This window comes from Strix aluco, chromosome 2, assembly GCF_031877795.1.
Source record: "Strix aluco isolate bStrAlu1 chromosome 2, bStrAlu1.hap1, whole genome shotgun sequence".
NCBI lineage: Eukaryota > Metazoa > Chordata > Aves > Strigiformes > Strigidae > Strix > Strix aluco.
This window is the reverse complement of record NC_133932.1, coordinates 70,812,811-70,839,777: the sequence shown is the minus strand read 5'-3', so window position 1 is coordinate 70,839,777 and position 26,967 is coordinate 70,812,811. Positions and strand designations below refer to the sequence as shown.

The 26,967-nt window shown below is 38.5% G+C and overlaps 1 protein-coding gene across 6 annotated transcripts in view; it reads left to right on the top strand.

Moving 5' to 3' along the window:
* Positions 1 to 26,967, top strand: part of TMCO3 (transmembrane and coiled-coil domains 3) — a 39,398-nt gene that overhangs the window by 1,483 nt on the left and 10,948 nt on the right. For 5 of the 6 annotated variants that reach the window (XR_012621994.1, XR_012621996.1, XR_012621995.1 and 2 more), the window contains exons 3-10: positions 1,671 to 2,213; positions 6,897 to 7,076; positions 14,204 to 14,395; positions 15,262 to 15,390; positions 18,186 to 18,278; positions 19,471 to 19,657; positions 20,594 to 20,711; positions 21,249 to 21,444. Coding sequence is in view for 2 of the 6 variants with exons in the window: in XM_074815226.1 (XP_074671327.1) it covers positions 1,767 to 2,213; positions 6,897 to 7,076; positions 14,204 to 14,395; positions 15,262 to 15,390; positions 18,186 to 18,278; positions 19,471 to 19,657; positions 20,594 to 20,711; positions 21,249 to 21,444 (1,542 nt within the window). In the remaining 4 variants the exon portion in view is untranslated. Of the gene's footprint in view, positions 1 to 1,670; positions 2,214 to 6,896; positions 7,077 to 14,203; positions 14,396 to 15,261; positions 15,391 to 18,185; positions 18,279 to 19,470; positions 19,658 to 20,593; positions 20,712 to 21,248; positions 21,445 to 24,035; positions 24,926 to 26,967 lie in introns of those variants that run through there. The other variant, XM_074815227.1, reaches the window with a different exon arrangement.

Sequence of the window (26,967 nt, the reverse complement as noted above, 5' to 3'; positions counted from 1 at the left end):
GGAAGAGTATTACTTTGTATATATGAAGAAATATTTCCTTAAACACTACTCTAGAATTTTGCTAGGTGGTGGGTATTGTTATTTTTTCCTGATCTCTTAAAAATAGTAAACCTCAGAGCTTTATCAAAGTTCTCAAAATATTTCTACTTTATTATTTTATTGAAATTAGAGTGGTCTAGCTGTGCTTTTGCTACTTTAATTTTTTAAAATTTAATTTAAATTAAAATAACTTTTGCTAATTTAATTTAATCAGTTCTTAATTTTAAATGTTTAACTCTTCATGTTGTTAAACACTAGCCCATAGTCAACTACTGATAGTTAAATACTTTGGCTTGTATTTCGTGCATTGAAAAGAAATAAACCAACCCACAGGCAGATTTTCTCAGTTCTCCCTGAAACAGAGTTGGGAGGGCATTTTAAAAAGGAAAGTAGTGCATGGCTGTGCTTCCCATCTTCCCATCCCATTCTGTATGTTGACGATGGCTGGCGTGGATCCTTGTGATTGTGACTGCTAATACATTATAGAGAAATAAGATTCTCTCTTAGGCGGACTGCTTCCAGATGATTATGTCCATTTATTGGTTCCTGATTAAGGCTGTTGGCCCAGAAATCAAGATTGAAGCTAAAGTTTTAGGCAAATATCTGCTGTATTGATGATCTATTAACGTGTAGTGTGTGTTGTGCGTTTTTAGAATGCCATGTTTCAGTGATAAATGTGTATTTTGTACATACATTTATACATTGTTATGCTTAGCTTTGTGGTGTGTGTGGGTTTTTGTGGGTTTTTGTGTTTGGTTGGGGTTTTTTTTTAAAGAAAATGTAACTTTGTTATTTTATAATAATGTCAGTATTTTCCTGTAGAATCTGGGGAAGGAAATTTGTTCTTAGTTTTGAAACTCTATCCTGCTTGGCGTTAAAAGCAAATACAGCAGTTTAAATATAGTTCTTCAAGTAGCTTTTGGGAAATGAACTTATGAATGAATTGATTTTACTTTTGATGTTCTTATAGCTCTATTTTAAAATAATGAGGATCGATAATTAGCTTTGAGGTAAAATGCCTCAAGGCCATGCAGCCTTTTAGGTGAAGGTCTTTGATCCAAACTAGTAGTGCTCAGAAGTCCAGGAAGTTTTGCTGTTTCTTTACTGTAGAAATGTTTCATTTGCAAGTATGATTTATAATGTAATCTGTTTCAGTTAAGCTTTTTTTCATTATGTTTGTATAGTTGCGTGTGTTAATGTTTCTGAGACTGTATAGATAACAAATACACTTTCTTAGGATAGGTTTGAAAAACTAAAAGATGTTTACTGATAGATAAGAATAATGAGTTCTGGTGCTAGGTTGAAGTACAGCCTATGGCATCATGGCTTAATATTTTTAATGGCTTTTCTCTCATGTAAGAAGTGTGTGTGACTACCTTGTGAAATGACTAAGCTTTCCATTCCGTGTTTTTAAAACAAGGTGATATCTACAAAATAGTCAAGGGGAAAACAAAAATCCATCAATAACCCTGGGCTACTTGTTGGTTTTGATAACTGTTGACTGAAGAAGACCATATATGTTCTGTTAAAGATCATAGCATAGGACACAGTCTTAGGTTTGTTTTCTACATTTGTTTGACCTAATGGCCCAGCATTATCATGTTTGGTAACTGATTGGTACGATCTTGCAGCGTGGTATGCACACTGGAGATGCAGAAACCATGTAGCAGAAAACGTTGAGCAGTTGTGGATTATCAGTTTCTCCCAACAGCAACAAAAAGTGAAGAATGAAGGCAACTGGATTTATTTCCCTGTGGACGTTGGTTTCCCTGCCTTGTGGCCAGTTAGCAAATCCTGCAGAACATGAAGATGTAGTAAAGCATGCAATAAAGCTGCACCGTGGGAAAGGAGCTGTTATCACTCAGAGAAAGCAGTGGGTTTTGGAGAGCTGCCGGAAACTGTCTGGTCTTCTTCGCCAAAAGAATGTTGTTCTCAACAAACTAAAAAATGCTATAAGAGCAGTTGAGAAGGATGCAGGACTGTCAGACGAAGAGAAACTTTTTCAGGTGCATACCTTTGAAATTTTCCAAAAGGAGCTAAATGAAAGTGAAAACTCAGTCTTTCAAGCAATCCATGGCCTCCAGAGAGCTCTACAGGGTGATTACAAAGATGTTGTAAATATGAAAGAAAGCAGCAGACAGAGACTGGAAGCCTTGAGAGAAGCTGCAATTAAGGTTAGTTCCCTCATGTTTATTACTAGAGTATTAATATTTTACATGTGATTTTAATTTTATTATGGCATGATTTCAACCTCTTTTAATAAAAAAGTGCATCTACATGAAACTTGCAATAATTTGCTGTTTAAAATGGATTTTGAATAAAGTATTTGTTCTCATTAGTAAAATTAGAAATAATTCTGGTGTAGAGCTTGAAACTTACTAGCAGTTAGAAGTTCTTATTTCAAAACAAAGCTAAGCATAATCATAAAACCTATGGCAAATATTATATTAAAGGGAAAGGAATACAAGAAGTGAGTCAATGCACATAGCACAGTTGCAGTAGATAAGCCAGTGGGATTATCAGAGTGAAAATAATGCCATAAATTGGCAAATATTATGTTAAAGGGAGAGGAATACAAGAAGTGAGTCAGTGCACATAGCACAGTTGCACTAGATAAGCCAGTGGGATTATCAGAGCAGAAATAATGCTGTAAATTGGTAAAATACTGTTTTTTCCACCTTAAATGACAATTGCTCAACCAAAATCTACAATTCAAACAGAATGACTTCTTGCCTTTTATTTCCATATTCATATAGATGTGAGTAAAATGGACGTGGAAAACATGAGATGATTAAATCTCAGTATAACACTCTGAGCCTAAGAAGTGCAGGTTTGAAAAATGGTGCTTCCAAGAAAGAGCTGGCTGAGATAACTTTACCAAGAAAAGCACAGATGAGTAACAGTTGAACACAAGTACTTCATGGAAAATTTGAGTTCCCATGTCAGTGCAGACAACGTTAGGGTGTGCACAGTCTGCCACGCTCTACTGGACTTGGTAGTGCTCAGACTGTGTCCTGAATGTCTCCCATTGAGAGAAAATGTCATTTAATTGGTTTGGTATTTAAATTGCTCTTTTCTTTGCTCTATGCCTCAACAACTGGAGGAATATATTAAGAATTTTCTTTGATTTCTGTCTTCTAAAAAAAAAGGCTGCCCTTGCACAAAGAAGCAAGAGAAGAAAAAAAAAATGTAATTGGGATATAGCATCTGAGCTGGGAGAATCTCTGAAGGGTATTTGTGTAAGAGATGTGCAGATCTTAAGAGAGGAAGATGGCAAGAGTTCATGTGTAAGAAAGGCTGGTGGAAGTAGGTAGAAGTTAGGATGCAGACTTGGGAGACTGAAGTAGTCTGTGCGGTGAAAACAAAGACTGAATTATGGCAAATTTGGATAGGGTGTAGCTTGGATCTAGGTGTGTTCCTATGAAGTGCTCAATATGACTTCGATTATTAGCACTTCATGGAGGTGCCAGCCTCTGCTGCATAGAAATGGTAGCAATTGTCATGAAAATGACTTGATTTTACATCTTTTTTTTTTTTCTCAGACCTATTAAAATAGCAGCAGTGAAGCTGACAGAATCTTCTTTCTCACTTACCTAATTATTGACAACGTTACTGTAAAATACTGAAGTAATCTATCCTTGAACTTGAATGATGCTTTCTCATTTTTCTCATAAAAGGAGACCTGTGTGTATAATGATGTGCTTTGGATGTATGTCCTTTCAAAACTTTACTTCTGCAGAGGTGGATTGTGTAGGCTTTTTTTGTATTATCATAGCAAGATATTTACTTGAATGAGCAATCTTTTATACCCTTCCTTCTGCTGTCATGCATGCGATTATTTAAATAGAATATTTGTTGTTCTAATTTTGCAATTGTTATATGAAGTGAAACAAAGAATAGTGGGGAAATGCATGCCAAAAAGATGAAAATTACACAGGATACATTTTTTGGCCTTGTTCTTACTTCAGAAGACACACATTAGGTCCAATTTTGTTCTAGTTTCATTTTGCTGTAATGATTACTTTGTTGGTGTACTCATAAGACATCCTTCCCGTTTTTTTAAACAGTGATTGAATGGAAAATACAAATGACTGTAGAGGGTGCTGGACTCTTCCCTTCATTTTATTTGTGTTGAGTGGAAGTGTTTAGTGTTGGGATATGTATGCATATCTGATGCATTTCTTGTTGGTTCTGCTGTTGGGAAAAGGTATAGCGGAATCATTAATGAGGCGGGGAGGAAGGAAGAAGCAAAAAGATGGCTTCTAACTTTCTTTTCTCCAGGAACCTGTGTGGAGGTTCAGGAAGAAGCAACAAAATCTCACCTACTTTTTATCAGCTTCCAGTTTCTTGGGTGCCTAGTATGCAGACACTGATGGAAAAAATAACTCAGAAGTAGTGTCCTCTTCTGAATGTGTTTTTTTCAGCCCTGATTAAACAGTATAGAGCAACAGCAACACTGTGTTCCTAACCATCATTGCCCCAGAGTCTTACTTAATTTTGCTCATGTGTTTCTAGGCGTTCCAGTCTCCTGTTTAGTGCACAATCCTTATCTTTATTACCTTGTTTAAAAGACTGTTTGATATGTACCTTGTGATCAAATGTCTCCAATCCCAGCATGAGTTTCAGAACAGTGTGCTGTGATGCACTTCTGCTCAACATGTAGCAGGCTGTTTGAGATAGTTTGTCCTTTTCAAGGACACCATTCTCCGTGATTGTCCCACTCTCCTGCTGTGACACTGGTCTGTAGGTGAAAACAGAGATGCCATTTCATTAGACTACAAAAACCTTTGCCTTCATTAATTAAAGAAACTTAGTTAAACTCAGATTTTTTTAAAGCTCTTCTACATTGCTACTCAGAGAAAGTTAACTTCATGTAAATTAGAGCGCTATTTATTTTTCTGCAGTTTAGCTCTGTTCAGCCTGTTTGTCAGAAAGGGCTGATTGGCTTCCTCTGCCCAAAACCTGTTCCGTTTTTGAGGGGAAAGAACCTAACCCCTATCAATTCCATCTCATGCTCCAAGTTGTTGCTGACTGAGGAAAGCATCTGCAGCTCACACAGGGGCTGGTTTTTCCATCTTTCAAGCAGTGTCTGCTAGCAGAGAACAAGAGATAGGAAATGTTTTTCCTTGAGGCTGTATGAGAGTGACTGTGTCTCTTGCTTATGTGTTGCATAAGAACTAAAGCAGTTGACATTGGGCCAAACACATTGTTACATTTTTCCCAACTCCAGTTATTTTGGGAACTGGGTAATTTTCATCATGCTGGTGTAACTATGGTAATTCTAAACACCAACAGACAGCAGTTCTGTGTTTTCATCACAACCAGAGGTTGACTGTCAGGATTTTAAATCTGACTGTCAGGATTTTAAAAGGGTTAAACGACAGTTACAGGCTCTACTGAACATGCTCTTGTCTTGGCATCAAGGAATTGATTAAATTATACGCATGCTCTTGCAGGTTTCAAGGCGAAAAATGTCCCTCTGCAAACATGTGGAGGAGGGGACATTCCAGTTATTTAAACATAAGAGTTTAGGACCATTTTAGATGCCCAGGTTATCTAAGATATCTGTGTGGGGTACGCAGATAAAACACGCAACCTAAGGGAGATCTGTGTTCTATCTGATTTCTAACTGGGTATGGCAGGGCATCTAAAATGGAGACAGAAACTTGTGTTTTCTGAGAATTCAGTCTGACCTAGAGATTGCTTGTATTTTTTGCCCAGTGTGTTTTTTCCCTTGGTAATAGTAATGGCTCCCTTGAAGAACAGATGTAGGGTCTCTCGTCTAAATATTCTCATCGTCCTGAACCTGACTGAAAGGAAAAAGCCTGCCATTGCATATGTTTCCTCATTCATAGTTGTTCTCTCTCTCAACCAGTGCATCTTTAAAAGAATGTGGGCATGTAAAATGAAGCATCTTTTTTTCAAAAAAACCTCAAATTATGCTCTGTCAATACACAAAGTATTATGCTTGGTTTTGTCTCATAACCATGTAGAATGTGCAATGTTAAGTCCAGTCTTGATCAATAAATAAACTTTTTTATTTCTTTTTTTAACCTGAAACATTCAAAGATAAATGAAACATTATAACTTTATTAGGGATGCTACTGAAATATTTTTACACCATATCAAACAACATTGACATTTTCTCTTTTCTTACTTCTGAAGCCTAGAAATGGATTTCAGAAGTCGTTAGTGCAAGTTCATAAGAGGCACAAACTGAAAAGATAGACAAAGTCAAGTATTTTACTTCTGATAGGAAAATTGCTTCTTGGGAAACATAAACAGGAATCTCAGCTAGAGTGCTTGACTGCTCATCACTAGTCTCTCCCAATTTGCTTTTTTTTTTTTTTTGCTGTTTCCACAGTTGTTGTAATTTTTGAAAATCATAAACAGACCTCTTCCTGTGTTTATCAAATGGCTTATAAAATTAAGATTCATTGTGTTTTCCTTCCAATTTGTTTGTTTGTTGTTGCTAGTAAAGCTATGCTTTCAAGTTTATTATGCTTCCCTGCTAAAACACTGAGCTCTAAACTTGACTTGGCTCTGAAGTGTTTCCTAGAGTTCCTCAAAGTAATTTCTTTCTTGTATTTTATGGATTGTAACCTTGGGGCAGCTCTACTGTTTGGTGGATTAGAAAATGCAATTGGTTGATATTTTGTTTAGTTGTTGTTTTTCTTGCCTGCTTCCCCCAGTGAAAAGAGAAAGCAATCTTCAAATATCATTATAGAGTCTGTATTGCTTTTGCAGTTCCAGTCATAAGATGTTTTGTGTCAAAAGAAGTGTACATTTATGTCAAATGTTTTTTCTGCTTGAAGGCCTGGCCAGTACTTTTATCTGTGTGTTGTAAAATTCAACAGGAAGAAATGGAATACGTTGAACTCTTAGCAGCAGAAAAACATCAGGTTGAAGCCCTTAAGAACATGCAGCATCAAAACAAAAGCCTGTCAATGCTTGATGAAATTCTAGAAGATGTCAGGAAAGCAGCTGATAGATTGGAAGAGGAAATAGAAGAGCATGCCTTTGATGACAACAAATCTGTAAGTGATGTTTCAGACTCAGTCTTTTCATTGGTGTGCATTTATTTTTCAGTTATGTGCACTGTAGGGGTGTTTCTCTTGTGTTAAAGAGCTGTTAGGATTTTAGTGACTATTTAACCCAAACCAAAGAACTTTTGGCTCTACTTTTGTTTTTGTTTCCTCTTCAACAGAAGAAAATATTTAGTGGTAGAATGATTGCTTGTTAGGAGTGAGCGAAGAGGAATAATTACTCCTTTTTGCTAGTGATTTTTGTGGTTTTGATTTGAAAGTCCTCCCTGCAGCTGCCACTTCAACAGTGACAAGTGAAGTCCATCTCACTGATGCAGCCCATGAGGGTTATGACATCTCAGTGGTGATGGTGGCGACTGTGATATTTAGACTTTGCAGGGTATGGAGTTACCATGTTAAGTGTAGTCTCCACTTTTTTATTTGGTTGAGAAGGTTATGTGAGAACAAGAATCCTTGCATGCAGTTTTCACAGTCTGGGAAAAGATACATTGTTCAAGGTTTAGGACCTGAAACGTGTTCGTGGTGTTGATTTCTTCCACTTCTGACTTTCTCTGCTTTTTGTACTTTGGCCTATTTACATCGTTCATTGTTTCTACGTTGCATGATGGACAGTATCCCTCAGGTAAGGCTGTCTGTATTTGGAGCTGGGAGTACATCCGTTTATTCTGGAGTCCCGTTGTGCCATACTCAGAGACTGACTCTCTAAATTGGTCCTGTTTGCATAAACATGGGTTGCAATTTTATTTGGCTTTTGCTCTTGAAAGGTTTTTGGTGATTTGCAGGTTGACTTCCAAGGTGAGCGTAGCTCTTGAATTCTGCTGAGAAGGAAAAACAGTTGCTCTGTAGTAGAGAGCCGGGCCATTTTGTGTAGTTGCACTGAGAAAAGGTGAAAGCAGCTTTTAATTTTGTATACACCAGATCGCAGGAGCAGTTGTACCCAGTGGGAACCCTACCTAGCAGGACCAACCGCAGGGAAGGGATGAACTAGCTGGAGTGCCCTCTTCTGTTCCACTGGGGTATAACGACATGTTTAAAAGAGACCAGGAATGGTTTCTTCTGCTACACCTGTGAAATTGGCAAAATGCCAACGCATCCTTTTTCTCCAGTGTCTCTCTGGTCTTCTGCTTGTATCTCTATTCATGAAAAAAAAGGAATCGTGAAATACAAGATGGAGGACTATTTATATCTCCATCTTCGCAAGAAACATATAGTGTGTTTTCTCTTAAGCTAGAAGAACACTGGAACATTAGAATAAAGAAGCTCTAATAGAATCATCAGTAATCTGATAAAGATACAAAAGCTTCTATTAAAATATAATCAAATAGAGAAGTGTAGTAGGTACAAAAGAGAAAAGGAATCTGAGCACTTAATGTAAGACGAGAGTGTTTGCTCACTGTATTCTGTTATGTACAACCTACTTTCAGGAATTGCTGTTTTAGGAAATAAAATCCTGAAAACTACTGGTTTTTTTTTCTCATTATGTCCTCAAATTTATTAGTATTTAAAAGCTCATCTGAACCTGTGCCACCTACTCTTGCTCTTGTAGCATAGCCTGACTTCTGTCAGTTCCCTTTTCTTTTGTAAAAGTGAAAATGCACCATAATATTCACACAAGGTAGGATTTTTACATATATTACACAGAAAAAAAGATTGGTTTTCCTAATTGTCTTAATCTTATAAACATCTTCCCTTTTTTTCCTAATATTGTTTCTGACCTATACTGTGAACTCTACTAGATGAGGAATGTATTTATCCAATTGCATTGCTTTTATATGATCTTTGATACATTTTAAATTTTGATATAGAGAAGTTTGGTTAGATTCCAGACACACAAGCTACCAAGAACAAAGGAGCATGTAACAAACTGTCTATGAATTTGGAGTTCCAGAGCTTCAAAGTAGATGCTTCACTGCTGATGTGTTTTATAAGATAATTTTGCTTAGTGAACACCATTGCTGATGTCATAACATTAAATTCCCAAGAAGATACCAGAACAGATGTTGGTTTATTAGCATTTTGGTTTTTAGGCAAAGTAATAGTCATCTGCAAGATGGGGACACTGTATTGAGCACTGAAATAATTTCAGTGTGAAAGTCAGTGTAAAGTATGTTTTATATTGCAGAGCCAACATTTAACAGTAAGCTCTAAGCTCTGTTTTATCCCTGAAGTAGCAACGAGGATGTAGGAGATGGGCTCAGGAGCAAAGATGACAGAAAAACAGTAGAATTGGGCACTTATTGTGTATTCTGATTAGAAACAGTTCTTCATGTCTGCTGACTGTAGGGAAGCCTTTCTTCTTTGCTGTAGTACTGAGAATAGTTTGCATGTACGTGGCATGCAGCTGCTCTTGCTTTCTGCCATCAGCTGAAAACATGAAACCTTGGTTTGGTCTCTTAGACTTGGCAATGGACACCTCATTCTGGAATGCAAAATAGCCTGCTACGTAGGGAGCTTAGGCAAGTAAAGGCCAAATGTGTATAAAAAGACAGGTTATGGGCAAAAAGGGTAAAAAGACAACCTCATAGACTCATAGAATGGTTTGGGTTGGAAGGGACCTTAAAGATCATCTCTTTCCAACCCCCCTGCCATGAGCAGGGATGTCTTCTGCTAAACCATGTTACTCAAAGCCCTGTCCAACATGGCCTTGAACACTTCCAGGGAGGGGACATCCACAACTTCTCTGGGCGGCCTGGTCCAGTGCCTCACCACCCTCATAGTGAAGAAATTCTTCCTTGTATCTAATCTAAATCTCTTTCAGTTTAAAACCATTACCCCTTGTTTTGTCACTACATGCCCTTGTAAAAAGTCCCTCCCCATTTTGCCTGTAGCCCCCCTTTAGGTACTGGAAGGCTGCTATAAGGTCTACCTGGAGCCTTCTTTTCTCTTCTCCAGGCTGAACAACCCCAACTCTCTCAGCCTTTCTTCATAGGGAAGGTGCTCCAGCCCTCTGATCATCTTTGTGGCCCTCCTCTGGACTTGCTCGAGCAGGTCCATGGCCTTCTTATGTTGAGGCCCTAGAGCTGGACACTGTAGTCCAGGTGGGGTCTCATGATTGTGGAGTAGAGGGGGAGAATCACCTCCCTTGACCTGCTGGCCACACTTCTCTTGATGCAGCTCAGGATATGGTTGGCTTTCTGGGCTGCAAGTGCACATTGCCAGGTCATGTTGAGCTTCTCATCAACCAGCACTGCCCAAGTCCTTCTCCTCAGGGCTGCTCTCAATCCACTCATTGCCCAGCCTGTATTTGTGCATGGGATTGGTCAAGCCATGTGCAGGATCTTGCCCTTGGCCTTGTTGAACTTTATGAGGTTTGCACAGTCCCACCTCTCAAGCCTGTCCAGGTCCCTCTGGATGGCATCCCTTCCCCCCAGTGTGTCGACTGCACCACACAGCTTGGTGTCATCAGCGAACATGCTGAGGGTGCACTCAGTCCCACTGTCCATGTTGCCAGCAAAGGTGTTAAACAGCACCGGTCCCAACATCAGCCCCTGAGGAGCACCACTCATCACTGGTCTCTGCTTGGACATTGAGCTGTTGACCACAACTGTTTGAGTGTGACCATCCAGCCAATTCCTTAGCCTCCAAGTGGTCCATCCATCAAATCCATGTCTCTCCAATTTAGAGACAAGGATGTCATGTGGGACAGTGTCAAATGCTTCGCACAAGTCCAGGTAGATGACATCAGTTGCTCTTCCCTTATCCACCAGTGCTGTAACCCCATCATAGGAGGCCACCAGATTTGTCAGGCACGATTTATGTTAGTGAAGCCATGTTGGCTGTCACCAATCACCTCCTTATTTTCCATGTGTCCTAGAACAGTTTCCAGGAGGATTTGCTCCATGATCTTGCTGGGCACAAAGGTGAGATTCACTGGCCTGTATTTCCCTGGGTTTTCCTTTTTCTTCCTTTTTAACAATGGGGGTTGTGTTTCCCCTTTTCCAGTCAGGGGGAACTTCACCGCACTGCTACGACTTCTCAAATATGATGGAGAGTGGCTTAGCCAGTTCATCTGCCAGTTCCCTTGGGACCCGTGGATACATCTCATCAGATCCCATGGACTTGTGCACCTTCAGGTTCCTTAGATGGTCTTGAACCTGATCTTCTCCTATGGGGAGAGGGTGGGAGGTTCTTCCTTCTCCCAGTCCCTGCCTTTGCCTTCTGTGACTTGGGAGGTGTGGCTGGAGCCCTTGCTGGTGAAGACTGAGGCAAAAAAGTTGTTTGGTACCTCAGCCTCCTCCATGTCCCGGCTAACCAAGTCTCCTGTTTCCTTGCAGAGAGGGCTTATGTTTTCCCTAGTCTTCCTTTTATCACCAATGTACCTATAGAAGCTTTTCTTGCTGCCCTTGATGTCCCTGGCCAGACTGAATTCTGTCAGGGCTTTGGCCTTCCTAACCTGATCCCTGGCTGCTTGGACAATTTTTCTGTATTTGTCCCAGGCTGTCTGTCCTTGCTTCCACTCTCTGTAGGCTTCCTTTTTGTGTTTGACTTTGTCCAGCAGCTCCTTGTTCATCCATGCAGGCCTCCTAATGGTTTTGCCTGACTTCCTCCTTGTTGGGATGCATCGCTCCTGAGCTTGGCGGAGGTGATCCTTGAATATTAACCAGCCCCTCTTCCCTCCAGGGCTTTATCCCATGCTACTCTGCCAAGCAGATCCCCAAAGAGGCCAAAGTCTGCACTCCTGAAGACCAGGGTAGCGAGCTTGCTGTGCGCCCTCCTCACTGCCCTAAGGATCTTGAACTCCAACATTTCATGGTCACTGCAGCCAAGGCTACCCTTGAGCTTCACACTCCCCACCAGCCCCTCCTTGTTGGTGAGAACATAGCATCTCATTGCATAGCATAGCATCTCTCCTCATTGGCTCCTCTATCACTTGGAGAAGGAAGTTATCATCACACATTACTGGAACCTCCTGGATTGCTTATGCCCTGCTGTGTTGTCCCTCCAACAGATATCAGGGTGGTTGAAGTCCCCCATGAGGCCCAGGGCTTGTAAACATGAGGCTGCTCCTATCTGTCTATAGAGGGCCTCATCTGCTTGGCCTGTAGCAGACCCCACTATAACATCACCTGTCCCTGCCTTCCCTTTAATCTCGACTCAGAAGCTCTCAGTTGGTTCCTCATCCATCCCCAGGCAGAGCTCCAGGCACTCCAGCTGGTCACTGATATAGAGGGTGACACCCCCCTCCTTGTCTCCCCTGCTTGTCCTTCCTGAAAAGCCTGTATCCTTCCATTCCAATACTCCAGCCATAGGAGCCATCCCACTACATCTCTGTGATGCCAATAAGATCGTGGCCCTGCAGGCGAGTGCATGTCTCTAGCTCCTCTTGTTTATACCCCATGCTATGTGCGTCTGCATAGAGGCATTTAAGTTGGGCCCCTGATGAAGCTGACCTACTGGCTGCAGTGGCTGGAATTCCTTTGTGCTGCTCTTCAGGTGCTCTCCTGCTGATCTGTGATCCCTCCCCAGGCTCTGGGCATCTATTGCTGGCACTTGCATCAAACTGGTAGGAGTGGGATGGGTTGAGGTTCCCCTCCCACCAGCAACTCCAGTTTAAAGCCCTCTTCACCAGCTTGATAAGCCTATGGCCAAAGATGCTCTTCCCCTTCCAACAGATGGACCCCATCAGCCCGCAGTAGACCAGGTTTCTCAAAGCGAGTCCAGTGGTCTTAGGCTGTGACAGCAGTCCCGTAACCATTTGTTGATTCGCCAGACTTAACTGGCCCTTTCAAACCCCTTCCCTTTGACCAGGAGGATTGATGAAAAACTCCCTGCGCTCCACAGTGCCTTACTGCCACTCCCAGGGCTCTGTAATCCTTGATACTCCTCAGACTGTTCCTGGCTGTATCACTGGTGCCCATGTGAAACAACAGCAGTGAATGATAATCAGTGGACTGTACGAGGCTTGGTAGTCTCTCGGTGACATATCATAATGCATAAAAAGAAAATGGTCATCAGCCTCTCGCTCCAACACCTAAAAAGGCTGATATTTGAAGCAGCTATTTTATGCTTCTAAATCATTCTGCAAACTTCATAATTTGTTTCAAATTCCCTTTTACCCTCTGTCTGATTCTTAGTGACTTCCAGTTCTTCAGAGGCCTATCATGTTGCATGATGTACAAAAACAGGGGAAGAGGTCCTTCCCATGATAAACGATTTTATTAATTATACACACATACACACAAATGTAAGGGGTAGAAGAAAGGAATAAAAATTGCAGGTTAAATATTAAATATTGAAAATGTAATATTTATCTGAACAGTTTGGGGAAATATGCTGGGGAATCAGCAAAGAAAAATAGGAGGCTGTTTTATAGATGGTTTATGTGAATGCATTTCTTCATTAAATTGGGGTGTTGCTTGGGCAAAGTACGGCAATCCAGAAAAGTTGAATGTTTTGTAGTCGCTCATGAGAAAGACTCCAGTAAAGAGAGTAGGCTGCTGTCAAAAAGAAGTAACAACCTTAACTGTTTCTGAATATTGGTAAAACCTACATTATTTAAAATACAGTGAATAATGAAATCAGCCTAGTGTCTTCCACTTTGTAATTACAGTCACTGAAGACAGAGCTAGGTAGAAACAGTTCTTATGCCCTCTCCTTAGTATTCACAGGACAGTGACTTTTTCTTGACTTGGAATGCAGTTGTTATTTCATATTTTTGTGAACTGAGTATCATTTCGTAATTTCTAATTTTTTTTGTTGAGGGGACTAAAATGTTACATTTCAATCCAACCTTTTGTGTTCTAAATGTGATAAAGCTTTTTTTAAAAAAATATTTTAAATCAGATGCAATTGAAAATACTGAATTGGAATTTTACAGCTTTGAAACCCTGTTTCTATAGCTTTTAGTTGGACAACTTGGCTAAAGAGGTCTGGAAAATCTCGGTTTTAGAATGTAAAGCAAACTATAGCTTTTTCAGTTATGGATGTCAAGTTTTAATAAAGAGACTAAAAGAATTCTCTAAGAAGAAACTGCAGTATTTTTATCCAGTGTCAAAAAATTCTGGAACAACTTCAAGCACAGCTAATAGTCTTTCCCTTTCCTTTTTACTGTATGCTTTATTGATCTTTTTTTTGTTTTGTTTTGTTTTTTTGTTTTTTTGTTACTTGCTTTCTTACAGGTAAGAGGTGTAAACTTTGAAGCGGTTTTAAGGGTGGAGGAAGATGAAGCCAACTCCAAAAGAAATGCTTCAAAAAGAGAAGTAGATGATGACTTAGGTCTTAGTATGCTTATTGATTCCCAGAACAATCAGTATATCCTTACCAAGCCCAGAGATTCAACCATTCCTCGTGCTGACCATCATTTCATAAAGGTAATCATTTTAGAGACATCCTTGTCATTCGTTCTGGTAAGATTTAGTCCTACTAGTTTGCATGCCAGTACAGCTTGGTTGGATTGCGTATAGCTTCAGCATTTGTCCCTCTAAAGTTACCCTAGCATTCATGATTCCCTTGCCTGGTGATCTGCCCAATGTGTTCCAATGTGTAGTACAGTCTTCACAAGACTGATTCTGATGCCACATGAATCCTCTCTGTTTTTATTTGATTTAACTTGTTGCATCTTTGGGGTGCCATCCCTTCTCTTGGACCGCACAGTGTTAAAGCAAGCTACTGCTGTCCCTCATAAGCCACTTGCATGTTGTCACTAGAGAGAATTTATCTGTTTATGTCTTGTGATGGAAAAAGGGATCCGGGAAGATATGGACATGTTTTTTATAGTATTTGTCCTTCACAATGAATGACTAGACTGGGATTTAAAAAAACCAACCAAACAAAAAAAACCCAACAAACAAACCAACAAAAAACAACAACCGAAACCAGAACATATCTGTTTCCACATTTTGTTTTAATACAAAGTGTCATTCCCCCTCCCCAGTTCCCCAGGAAAACGTCTACTTCCTGTAATATATCTAAAATATTTAATAAATTGATCAAAAGTCCCCAAAGCTACCAGTTACTTCAGGTCAGTACCTCATCTATTTCATCTGCAACACTGCAGTGCTTACACCTACAACAAAGTGTTCAGGTTAGTTTACTGAAATTGTATTTTCTTTTTACAGGCAGTATTCTACATTTAATTTTACAATGCTATTTACCTTTTGAAAGATAATAGTCTTTAATTTCATCACAAATTTGTATGTCCTTTATATTAACACATTTGTAAATCTTACATATTTAGGATATTGTAACAATAGGAATGTTGTCTTTGCCTTGTGGCTGGCTGTGCACAACAATAGGATTGCCCACCATGTTTGGGTATATCATCTGTGGAGTACTCTTAGGACCATCAGGACTAAATAGTATCAAGGTAAGTGTTCAAGTTGCTTCTTGACTGATTTAATTTGTTGAAATCTGTAAAAGTAGTTTTAAAAGAATATGGTATTGCCAACCTCAAATGTATTTAAAAAACCCCACAACAACTCCTCAAACCTGGACCTTTGCAAAATGAGGCCTTAAAATTTTATGTCTGAATCACTTTGTTTTCAATTTTTTTCTCCTATATAATCATGATATAATTGTTGAAAGTGAAAGCTGAAAGTTGTCTGTTGTGGGGGTTTTTTGTTTGTTTCCCTTTTCATAAAGCATCACATTTGAGAGCCAAATTATTTAAATGACATCAAATATTCAGAAACTTGCAAAAAGTCAGTGTTGACAGTGGAGGAAACATTTAAAACAAGTAGTTCTCCGAGTAGCATAGCTTGGCTCTCTGGAGAGTTATTTTGCATCTCTGTAGCTCTTTCATCCATCCTAGTCACCCTAATTCTTTTCCAGTTCCCTGCCCACATTCCTGAAGTCTCTTGAACCTTTTTAGCTGCATCACGTGTACCCTGATTGCTAACTATCTCATGCGAAACCATGGGCTGTGGTTGGCTAGACATAGCACATGTTTTGATTAGTGGTCAGCTGTGAATTAACAGATTGTTTAGCCAGCAGGCAAAACAGAACACATGTTAAGGTTGCATGGCATTGTCGGGTTAAGTTACACGTGTCTATTACATCAATATCCACGTAACTGCTTGGAACTTACTGTCTTTGCAACATCTGCTCTTACATGGACTTCTGTTGAAAATGACTCTTGGGCTCAAGTAAATAGGGATAAGTAGAAATTGTAGGATTTTGTCAATCTCGTGTTGGAAGAGAAGGCTACAAATACTACAGTTTCAAAATTTCATATTCTAAAATTCAGATTAAGTGACAACCTTTGTATCGTACATAACTTCTGGGTTGAGTAGGTCTAGAAAGCTTGACCACTTAGACTCAGAAACAAGTTTGTAAGCTTGGCACTATAAAGAGATTGAACCACGGATTTTCAGAGGCTTACACTGAGGAAGATGATGTGGTCAGAACAGACATGAGAGGTTTCTTTAGGACAATTTCTCAGTGAACTGCCTGTTTTTTGTGGAGCTGTGATTAAACGTTGTTCATCTGGATAATGTTCGTGTTGACTGGGTCTCTTGTGTGTGTTCTCTCCTTTTGTCTTTTCTGTATTTCATAAAAAAGTTGAATGTCAGAGGAACTGAGGAGGCAGACAGATTCTAATGTGGCAGGGAATGTAGTTTCCATCTCCACTTCTCTATGATTGATGATAGACCCTGTCCTCTTCTGCTCTGGACTGTAAATACATAGAAAAGATATGTTAGGTTTTTAGAATAGAATAGATTGTTTCAGTTGGAGGGGACCTACAACGATCATCTAGTCCAACTGCCTGACCAATTCAGGGCTGACCCAGTGAAAGCATGTTGTTAAGGGCATTGTCCAGATGCGTCTTAAACACTGACCGGCTTGGGGCATCGATCACCTCTCTAGGAAGCCTGTTCCAGGGTTTGACCACCATCTTCCTTAGGAAGAAATGCTTCCTTATGTCCAGTCTGAACCTCCCCTGGTGCAGCTTTGAACCATTCCCATGTGTCCAGACCCTGGATCCCAGGGAGAAGAGCTCAGCACCTCCCTCTCCACTTCCCCTCCCCAGGGAGCTGTAGAGCACAATGAGGTCGCCCCTCAGCCTTCTCTCTCCAAATTAGACAAACCCAGAGTCCTCAGCCGCTCCTCACTGGACATGTCCTCCAGCCCCTTCACCAGCTTTGTTGCCCTCCTCTGGACACATTCCAGGACCTTCACATCCTTCTTAAATTGTGGGGCCCAGAACTGCACCACAGTATTCCAGGTGCAGCCATACCAGTGCTGAATACAGCAGGACAATCACCTCTTTTGACTGGCTGGTTATGCTGTGTTTGATGCATCCCAGGATGAGGTTTGCCCTCTTGGCTGCCAGGGCACACTGCTGACTCACATTGAGCCTGCTGCTGACCAGCACCCCCAGATTGCTTTCTGCAGGGATGCTCTGCAGTCATTCCTCTCCCAATTTATACTTGAGCCCTGCATTATTCTGTCCTAGGTGCAGAATCTGGCATTTTACCTTGTTAAATTTTATCTGATTAATCATTTCCCAATGCTCTGATCTCTCTAGATCACTCTGCAGGGCCCCTTGTCCCTCAGGAGAGTCAACAGCACCTCCCAGTTTGGCATCATCTGCAAATTTGTTAATGGTGCATTCAACTCCTGCATCCAGATTATTGATAAATACATTGAATGGGACTGGCCTTAGAATGGAGCCCTGAAGAACACCCCTGGTGACCAGTCACTGACTAGGTGTAGCCCCATTTTTCTGTTGTGACAAGGAAGACAACCACTTTTCTCACTGTTGCACCCTTCTCTCTGAAGTGTCTAGCAGAATGATTATACCAACAGACCAATAGAATAACTAGCCAGAAGTAACTTCTGGAATGCAAGTCTTGGGGGTTTAACAGCATATTTATAAAACGTAGCCTATTTATTTTCAACAAGCAAGCAAGCTTACCTAAATCAACGCACATATGCATTTTGGGTGACCAGCACTATCCAACCAAATTATCTAGTAGAAGCCAGGTGATGGGGAAAAATGTTTGAAACTTAAAGATGCCAAGGGAACTTCTGATATCATATGATCAATAAGTGAACTACCTATGGAAACATAATGAGAAACAATTTGGTTTGTAAGTAGACTTATAATTTGTATAATAAGTAGACTGCTGTGCACTGATTTTTATTTTATTTTTTTAAAAGTCTATTGTACAGGTGGAGACGTTAGGAGAGTTTGGTGTATTCTTCACTCTCTTTCTAGTTGGCCTGGAATTTTCTCCTGAAAGATTAAGAAAGGTATTTTTGTATAATACCTCTACATTACAGGATTTAATTGTTAATGTTCAAGTTATCAGTCATATTTCAGATTTTTACACTCTCCCTGTAATATGCCAGTGTAACTATGTACATTTTTGAGAAGACAAATGTGACATTTGCTGCTTCTCTGTAACTCTTTGGAAAGAAAAGAATGCATTATTTATTCAGTGTCTCAAAAAACCCCAAACTGTGCTATTCCTCTTCATTTTAATAAAACAGTTTGATTACTAGAAAAATCTTGTACAATTTATGACAATCCATCTCAGCTTTAACATGCAGTTGCTGTTATGGTGTGTCCAGTGATATTTGCCAGTCCTGTTATTAAAAAAAAAAAAAAAAATCAGTTTGCTAGGTACTGCATACTGAATTGATGATACATGCTGTACTGACTGATAAATTGATTATGCAAGTATGTTAGCACAATCTGGAATATGACATGATGCGGCCATCAGGATTCAGTAAAATGGTACAAGTTTCTTTTGGTCTTAATTTTTAAAAAAATGTTATCTCATAAACCAGCTGGAATTTTAATAGTGGAAAATACTGCTGCAAAATATGTAAAGACTGTATGTATGTAAAGAGTTGCATTGTGTGATTTGTTCCTAAACTGATGGTTGTGAGTTCATTGGATTATAAAAGCTTTAACTGAAACGTGTTAAAATTTATGAGCATTCAGGTTAATCTGCTGTCTCTAGTCCATCTAAAGCCAGAGATAAAAATTAGTAATTCGAGGGTTCCTAAACTGTAGTATGTAAACTGCTACTTCAGAATTGTGTGCACACTAGTGTGGAGCAGGCTGCTGGTATTGATGATGGTCTTTGCCACTCTCATTTTTTTCCCCACCCTGGAATCACATCAAATAACTGGTCTTCTATTTGATGATTTTAATATATTTCAGCCCATACTGGACCTTTGGCCCTTAATTTGTCTGTGAGCTCTAGGAAATTTATCTAACTTCTGGTAATGAGCCTTCTGGCCTGGAATATCTACTAGGCATAATAACTTCACAGAGTTTTAGATGTATAGGATGACAGCCTGTTACTTCTCTGGCCGAGCTCTGCAGCCCCAAATCGTGTATCTTTAACTGCTTATTTGCGCAGAAAATCATTGTAAATTATCAGTGAAAAAAGTGTCATCAGACTTTATCATAAGAATTTGTTTTCTTCCCAAGGTGTGGAAAATATCTTTGCAAGGACCATGCTACATGACAGTTCTGATGATTGCCTTTGGTTTACTATGGGGACACTTGCTCCAAATTAGACCAACACAAAGTGTCTTCATTTCCACTTGTTTATCTTTATCAAGCACGCCATTGGTGTCAAGATTTCTTGCAGGTAGTATTCGAGGCGATAAAGAAGGTAAGTATGATTTTAAATATGGACTACTGTAGTAATTACAATAAAATTTGAAAGAAGTTGACTTTGTAATATTACGAGAGAAACAAACCAAAACCTACTGTTAGGTCTGGTTTACAAGTGATCATCCTCCTCTAACACTGGCCAGTGTTATTATATTCTTGTTAAGAGGGGTACCTCCTATTTATGTGGTCGGTCCTCTTTGGAGAAAGACAGCATAGCGGAGTTGGAACTCACCATGTTAAGAATTTACTTCACTGAGGGTCTGGAATCTTTGTGCTTTCTAAGAGGTTACCAGGTTAAACCATTACTACCAGTCTGTCATCAGGGCAGAAAGGCTAACTTAAATAATTAACATCCTTCTTCAGCAAACTAAGACCAGCTCAGGTAGTCTTTCATAGCTAACAGCTCTTCAAATAAGTACCTTCAAGTGCCATATTGCTAGCTTCTGAAAGACTTTTAAAGGTTTCCTTTCAAAAGTTTTGCTATCCTGCTTTCTTCCACTTAAACCTGCCTCATACACACTGCATTAAAGTTCTCCCCACCCCCTAGAATATTCATATTCTAATGCCTAAATTCAAAGCATATATTTTACACATGCTGGCTCTTACATGTGTCTGTTATTCTAAAGAGTGTATGTTTTCAGTGAAGGAGTTCCAGCAAATGCATAACTAGTGCTTAACTGCTAAGCAAAGTCTATATTTTTATTGTGTAACAAAACTTCATATGAATATTTTATTTATATTTTTAATATGTCTTTATATATAATTTTAATTTACATACTAGTGGGAAAAAAAAAACCAGAATGCTTTGAATTAACTCATCCCATTGAGAACTATACTTAGTATCCACTTGATTAAGGCATTTCTAGATTTCTGAGCACTGCAAGCCTTCATAGATTCTGATTAATGCTTCTGTGACTGCTTTGCTGGTGTACAGGGGATATTGACTACAGCAGTGTACTACTTGGCATGTTGGTGATGCAGGATGTGCAGCTTGGGTTATTTATAGCTGTCATGCCTACACTTATTCAAGCAGGAGTGAGCACGTATTCCAGGTAAAAAAAAAAAAAATTATTGTATGTATCTTCCCCCACCCCCTTCCAATTAGTATGTAGATCTCCAATACGAATATGCCCTCCATTCTGTGAATTCCCTTTACTATTTGTACTTGTCATGTTGTATGAAGATATTCTTCCTGCTCTAGCCGCCTTAGTCCTGTCCAGTACTTAAAATTCGTAGTGAAAAGTTTGTTATTGTAAAAAATAAGGTAATTTTTTCAGTTACTTTATTCCCTCAAGGTATATTTTTGTCCAAGACTATGCAATAGTATTATTGAGCCTGATGGCTTACCTTGAAGATGAATCAATAAAAATCTTTTTGAATCAACATGAAAGTAAATTCTAGGCTGTAAAAGAGATTGCTGGGCACTCAGCAGATTTAGTATTCATCTTGTTTACTAATGTATCTAAATAATCTTACTGTAGCTAGTCAGTTTTGAACATCTGTGGAATTAGATCTTTTCACTGAAGGGGAACTGGTTGGGAGGCATGAGAGCACTTGAAAGAAATGTTTTGTTTGTTTTTCTCTTCCAGCATTTTCAAGGAAATACTGAGAATACTGATACTGATTGGCCAAATTCTCTTTTCTCTGGCTGCTGTTTTTCTTATATGTCTTGTTATAAAGACTTATCTCATAGGACCGTATTATCGCAAGTTGCATGCAGAAAGCAAAGGGAATAAAGAAATCCTCATTCTAGGAATAACTGCATTCATCTTCCTTATGTTAACGGTAATCTTTTAAATTAATAAACCATTTTGATACACGTGGTAGTTTACTGCATCAGTATCACAAAAGCCATTGCACTTACTGTTATTTTATATCCATGTTCCTCTGTAGCTAATTATTTGGTTCTAAATTGTTTTAAAGCAAACCCCAAATGCACAGATGATTCATGCATTACAACATAGGTGAGTAAGAAGAGATAAAATTTGAATGTCAATCAGCTGATCTTCTGGTCACTTTTAATGCAACCAGTTAAAGAGTCATGATTCCAGTTTTAATTTTGGGCTACTTCATGCATTTGAAAATAATTTAGGATGGATTTTGAGATACTGATAATGGCTGATTGTGACATTTGCTCCCAAGTTTCTTTTCAATAGCAAATTCTAAACATGGTTTTTATTGTAAAATAATTTTATTTTTTTGTGGGAGATAAATAGTTTGGGATGAAGTTGAGAAAGTAGACAAATGCCTTAAGGTTCATAGATTTTGATATCCCTTTTGGGTTTGGTTCATTTTCCTATGAATCCTCCTTCTATTTGTTTCTATCTCATGTTTCAGCCCTCTGAAAAACTATTCTGTGGGAGAATAGAATGTGACAGTTGCTGATAATATTGTGGGTTTGAAACTCCTTATCCTGAATGTGCAGATTGTTATGTCCTCTTGAGAATTTCTGAGAAAAATTATCCCAAAAAGTTGCTGTGCATGTGCCTCTCTTTTCTAGGGGTATTTGCTTTAATTATTACAGCTCCAACAGAGAAAGCTGACCTCCTTCAGGAAGCAGGTCAAGAAAGTTGGTGAGGGCATAGCTTTACAATCTGTTGGTGTCTATTGTATACGTTAAAAATGCTATCCCTCTAAACAGCTATTCATATTCCAAACATATCGTCTAACAAGTGAAGGAACAAAACTAGTTTCTCCTTTTAATGTCTAACAAGTAGACATAACATTTGTAGAACAACTTCAATAAAAAAAGAACCAGCAAACCACAAAAGTTGCATAAAATATTATGGTATCTAGAAGCAGTCTTACTTTCATTAAAAATACGGCCTACATAGACTCATCTGATTGAATTGGGCGTATTGTGCCCAAATCCTGTATCAAATGTACAAGGACTTTGTCTACATGACTTTACATAATATATGTGTGTACACAAACCTGAGGGAGAATATGTTTGAGTGTGGTGGATTCATACTGCAAAACAGAATGCTTCTTCATCAAGGGAAACATTTGTGAAGGAGCAAATATTTTGTGTACTTTAAGTGAAAACAATTTTCCTTTTAAAGTTGATAAATAATGTATCAAAGGGAACAGTACAAGGGATACTGCATGTAACCTCAGTAAACCAGTTGAGATGCTTGATATTCACTGACACCGATACATTCATTATAGTAATGCTACAAAGTTGTGGTTTGAGCACAAAGACTTTAAAAAAAAAAAAAATGGAAAAACAAACCAAAAAAGTATTTGGTTGGCCAGTTGAACAGCTCAACAAACAAATCTTCTGGAAAACAAATCCTAATTAGTATACATGCCCTACTATGTCAGGAATAAAAACATAGGATGGGGGATGGCAATCTAATTTGAAAAAATGTTGCATGTATTTGGAAGGGATAAATTAAGGGTTTTGGGTGTCAGGTAGGAAAACAATTAGATTGTCACGGTTCCTGCAAAGATCTTTCTCCTTGGAAAACCAAGCCTAAATATTGATAGAATTTGTATAATTACCTGCAAACATAAAATTTTCTATACTGGTGTAATTCTAAAAAAGCTTTGGAATTTTTAGGGGGAGGAATAGGAGAGTGCATATTTTAGTGGCCTTAACCAAAGATGACGCTGCAGCTGCATTTAGAAAACTCGAGAGGTGTTTTTAAACAAAATATTTTAACTCTCTATCTAGCATGTGAGTTATTCTGCAGGCCACATCCTTTCCAATACATGCCAAAGGGGGTAGGAATGATACAGTATTCCTGCTTCATGCATACAGTTACTTGTTATGTGCTTCAGTGTTGACTGGATTTCTGGGGTCCACCTAAGTTTATCCTGTACTGGGGTTCATCTGTAGCACTAGCACATGTAATGCACATTATATATAAACTTTATAATAATATTTTAATGTAATTTTTAATATATTATTTAATAATAATGTATAAACTTTAAAATAATATTTTTTACTTCTTTCCTGTGTTTGAAAATCTCAGATGACTAATTAAACAAGAGTTGCCATTTCTCTACCAATAAGGGCAAATTCTATAATGGAAAACAAGAGGGAGGATAGGACAGAAGAGGTTCCTATACTGCAGCATGAGCAAGCAATTTTGATGTAAGGATTATCCTGTCAGTTGAGGAACTTCCTGTATGGAAGTGACTTTTGAGCATTTCTGAACTGCTTGGCTCTCTTAGATAATGTTGCAACTCATTAAATCTGAAACAGGATCTTAAATATGTCTCTTCTTGATAAACTAGTTTAGAGTAGAAGAGGTGTAACAAATCTGAAATATGAGATATTTTACCAAGATTTGGAGCCTAAGATACCTCTTTCTGTTCCCAGATACTCTCAGATGTAACTGAAATTCCCTTCTCTTTTGTCCCTCAACTAGTTAGGGGGAATTGTGTCAAGTGCCAATCCTATAAAAATCTAGCTGCCTTTGAGACACAGTTATTCATCTTTCGATCATGTAAGTTGTCATCAGTAACAAAGGTTCAGTAGATCATTATTGCACTTTCAGCAACTCCTTTTCAAGCTTTGAGTTATGAAAATATGGCTTTTTTTTTTTTTTTTTTAAATTGGGGAACTGTTCTGAATTGCAACATAAAGAGCAAATCTAGCTTAGGGTTTTAAATATGACCATTTAGGATTGATGACCAAAACAGTACTTTTAGGTCAAGATATATGCCACAATGAGCTCTGAAGAACATGAAGAACATGTTATAAGTCAGCCAGAGTTCACTGGTGTAGTGTTGCTTTTTCATGTTCTGTATATACAGAAACATTAAACACTATCCTGATAATGAATTGCTGTGTTAGATACCTGCAGAACAACAGTGGTCAGTTTTGTTATGTTTTAAAACTAAGTTGCAGAGTGTTATTAAGGAAATGGAAAAAAATAAAGCCTGACCTGACAAGAAGGATAGCAGTTGCGTTTACATGTTTATAGGACTCTGCATACACGTGGGGGGGCGGGGGGGGGGGGGAAGTGCCTTATGTTTGACCTGGGATGATGGCAGCAGAGGGAAATTGCCAGCTTGCTTTATACACCAAAAAGATGAAAAGAAAATATAGCTATGTTATTGCAGTACTTTATATATGCAAATGTACATACTTTTTCCTGCAGTGTATTAGGAATGTCATTCCTTGTTTTCCTGGAGTACTCAATGGCTCATAACCTGCTTATGGACTCTTTCCTATCAATTGAAAGGAGAAGATTAAGGAAGAACTGTAATCTCAAATATTGTAGTTAATTATTTAATAAAATACAGTTGAGGTGGAGTTTTTACAAGGCTCACTAAAAATTGTTTCGCTTTCCATTAAAACTTTACTTCCTTACTATGCAAGCTTAGAATTCACCTCTTTTCTCTTGGGCAGATTTAAGTTATTAAAGCCTGAAATTCTAATACATTTATTTCCATCAGGGATTTCTTTAATTTTACTACTTATTATATTCATTAAGCTTCTATGATGATTAAAAAGTAACAGTAAGATACACATTATTAGAGAATACAGGGAAAACAACTGCTGAACAAATGGTTGAAATTCAGCTGGAACATGTTATAGCACTGATGTTTATTTATTTATTGGTATGGTAGAACATTTGAACATAAAAATCCAATATTCTAGTGAAAGCAAAGCAATCCTTTCTGAATTAGAGTAAAATGGCACCTCTGAAAACTAAATTGTACTGGGAAGAACATGTAAATTGACAAAACTCTTCATTTAATTTTGACTGGAAAAGCTTTCTGTAATGTAGGAGTTGAGAAAAAGGCACTGCAGAGCCAGGGGATTAGTAATTGTTAAGAGCCCTGTTTGGTAAAGGCAAAACATTAAAAATGATGCAAACAGAGAGGGAATGCTAAATGCAAAATACTTTCCAAGTCTTGCTTATGTAAGAAATTTTGCTGAGAATGCCTTTCTGCCAGTAAAATAAACCCTCTCCAGTGTGCGTGTGTGTGTGCGTGCGCCCACACATTATATATAATAAACTCTGATGCTATAGATTTAGTGGAGGAAATGTACCCACTTATTGGTAATATTGTTGGACAGTCAGAGACCAGGATGGGTATAGTAAAAGGAGTCTCTGTGTAAGTCTAAGTATAAATCTGAAAAACAGACTAGAGGTGGGGGGATGGGGCTAAGAAAATAATGTAATTTTTCATTCTTTTCTCGCCTTCTCATCCCCTTCAGACTTTTCTGTGTGTAGAGTGACCCATAGATTTTGTGGACCTGAAGTTGTGTAGTACCTAGAGAGTGGACAAGAAATACTTAGCTTGCCATAGACTAAAGGAATGGAGTTAAGTTTTTATGCTGTGGGAGCAAACCCAGACGGACATACAGTTCACTCCAGTTATGTCTGATGCTTTCTGAACGAGCATGTTTCTTTCACAAATTGCTCCTTGCTTGAATAGTGATTTTTCATAACAGCACAGTATCATGCAATTCCGATACAAGAGATGCTAAATCACTTCTTACATGGTAACCTAACCATGTGCATGAGAATATTTAAAATATTAGCTATAAAAGTTTTGTTCTGGAGCTTTGTTGTAGCTGAGGACACTTAAGTGTTGGGGGATTATAGCTGAATAGTAGAAATAATTCCAACTTTATTTGAAGAAGCTATATTGGATCTTAGTCATACTCAAGAGGTTGTGACTTTTAGAACAACTAATGTATGATTGAGAAGTACTTAAATGTCTGCTATTCATAACTCTTTCCTTTATGTTACTCATCTTCTGGTGGTTTTAAAGCCTTTATATATATTTCCTTCTTCCCTTCTACATTTTCAAATTGTGGTGAAAAGCACTAAAATTCCTTTTGTTTTAAAATGTTGTTTTGTTGGTTTTGCCTGATCAGTAACTATTTGCATTAGTTGACAGAACCAATTTGTTTTCTTGAATGTCTTGTAATAAATTAGACTGTTAGCACAAATGGAGTTACGTGATGAGCATTTCAGACATTAATACTTCAATACACAAAAGTCTGGGGTTTATTTTTATGTGGCATTTTATGCATAGCTTGGAGGCTTGTTTATTGTGTCTTTTGCTCTCCTCCATTAATTTCAAGCCACTTGAGTTTTAGCTTCACACCTTGCAGTGTAACACCATTCAAGATATGATGAATGTTGTCCACAAATGTACTACGGTGTATTGTTATTTAATCTAAATTAGTATGGAAATAGTCTTCAGTTTTAAACATTGCATTAATATTAATAATGTTGCCCTTTCTCAGTAAGATGACCCTCTGTAGCAGCATGGTTTTAAAGTAATTATTTTAAAACATACTTCATACTAACTAAAAGTGCTGCTTGCTTTTTTTAA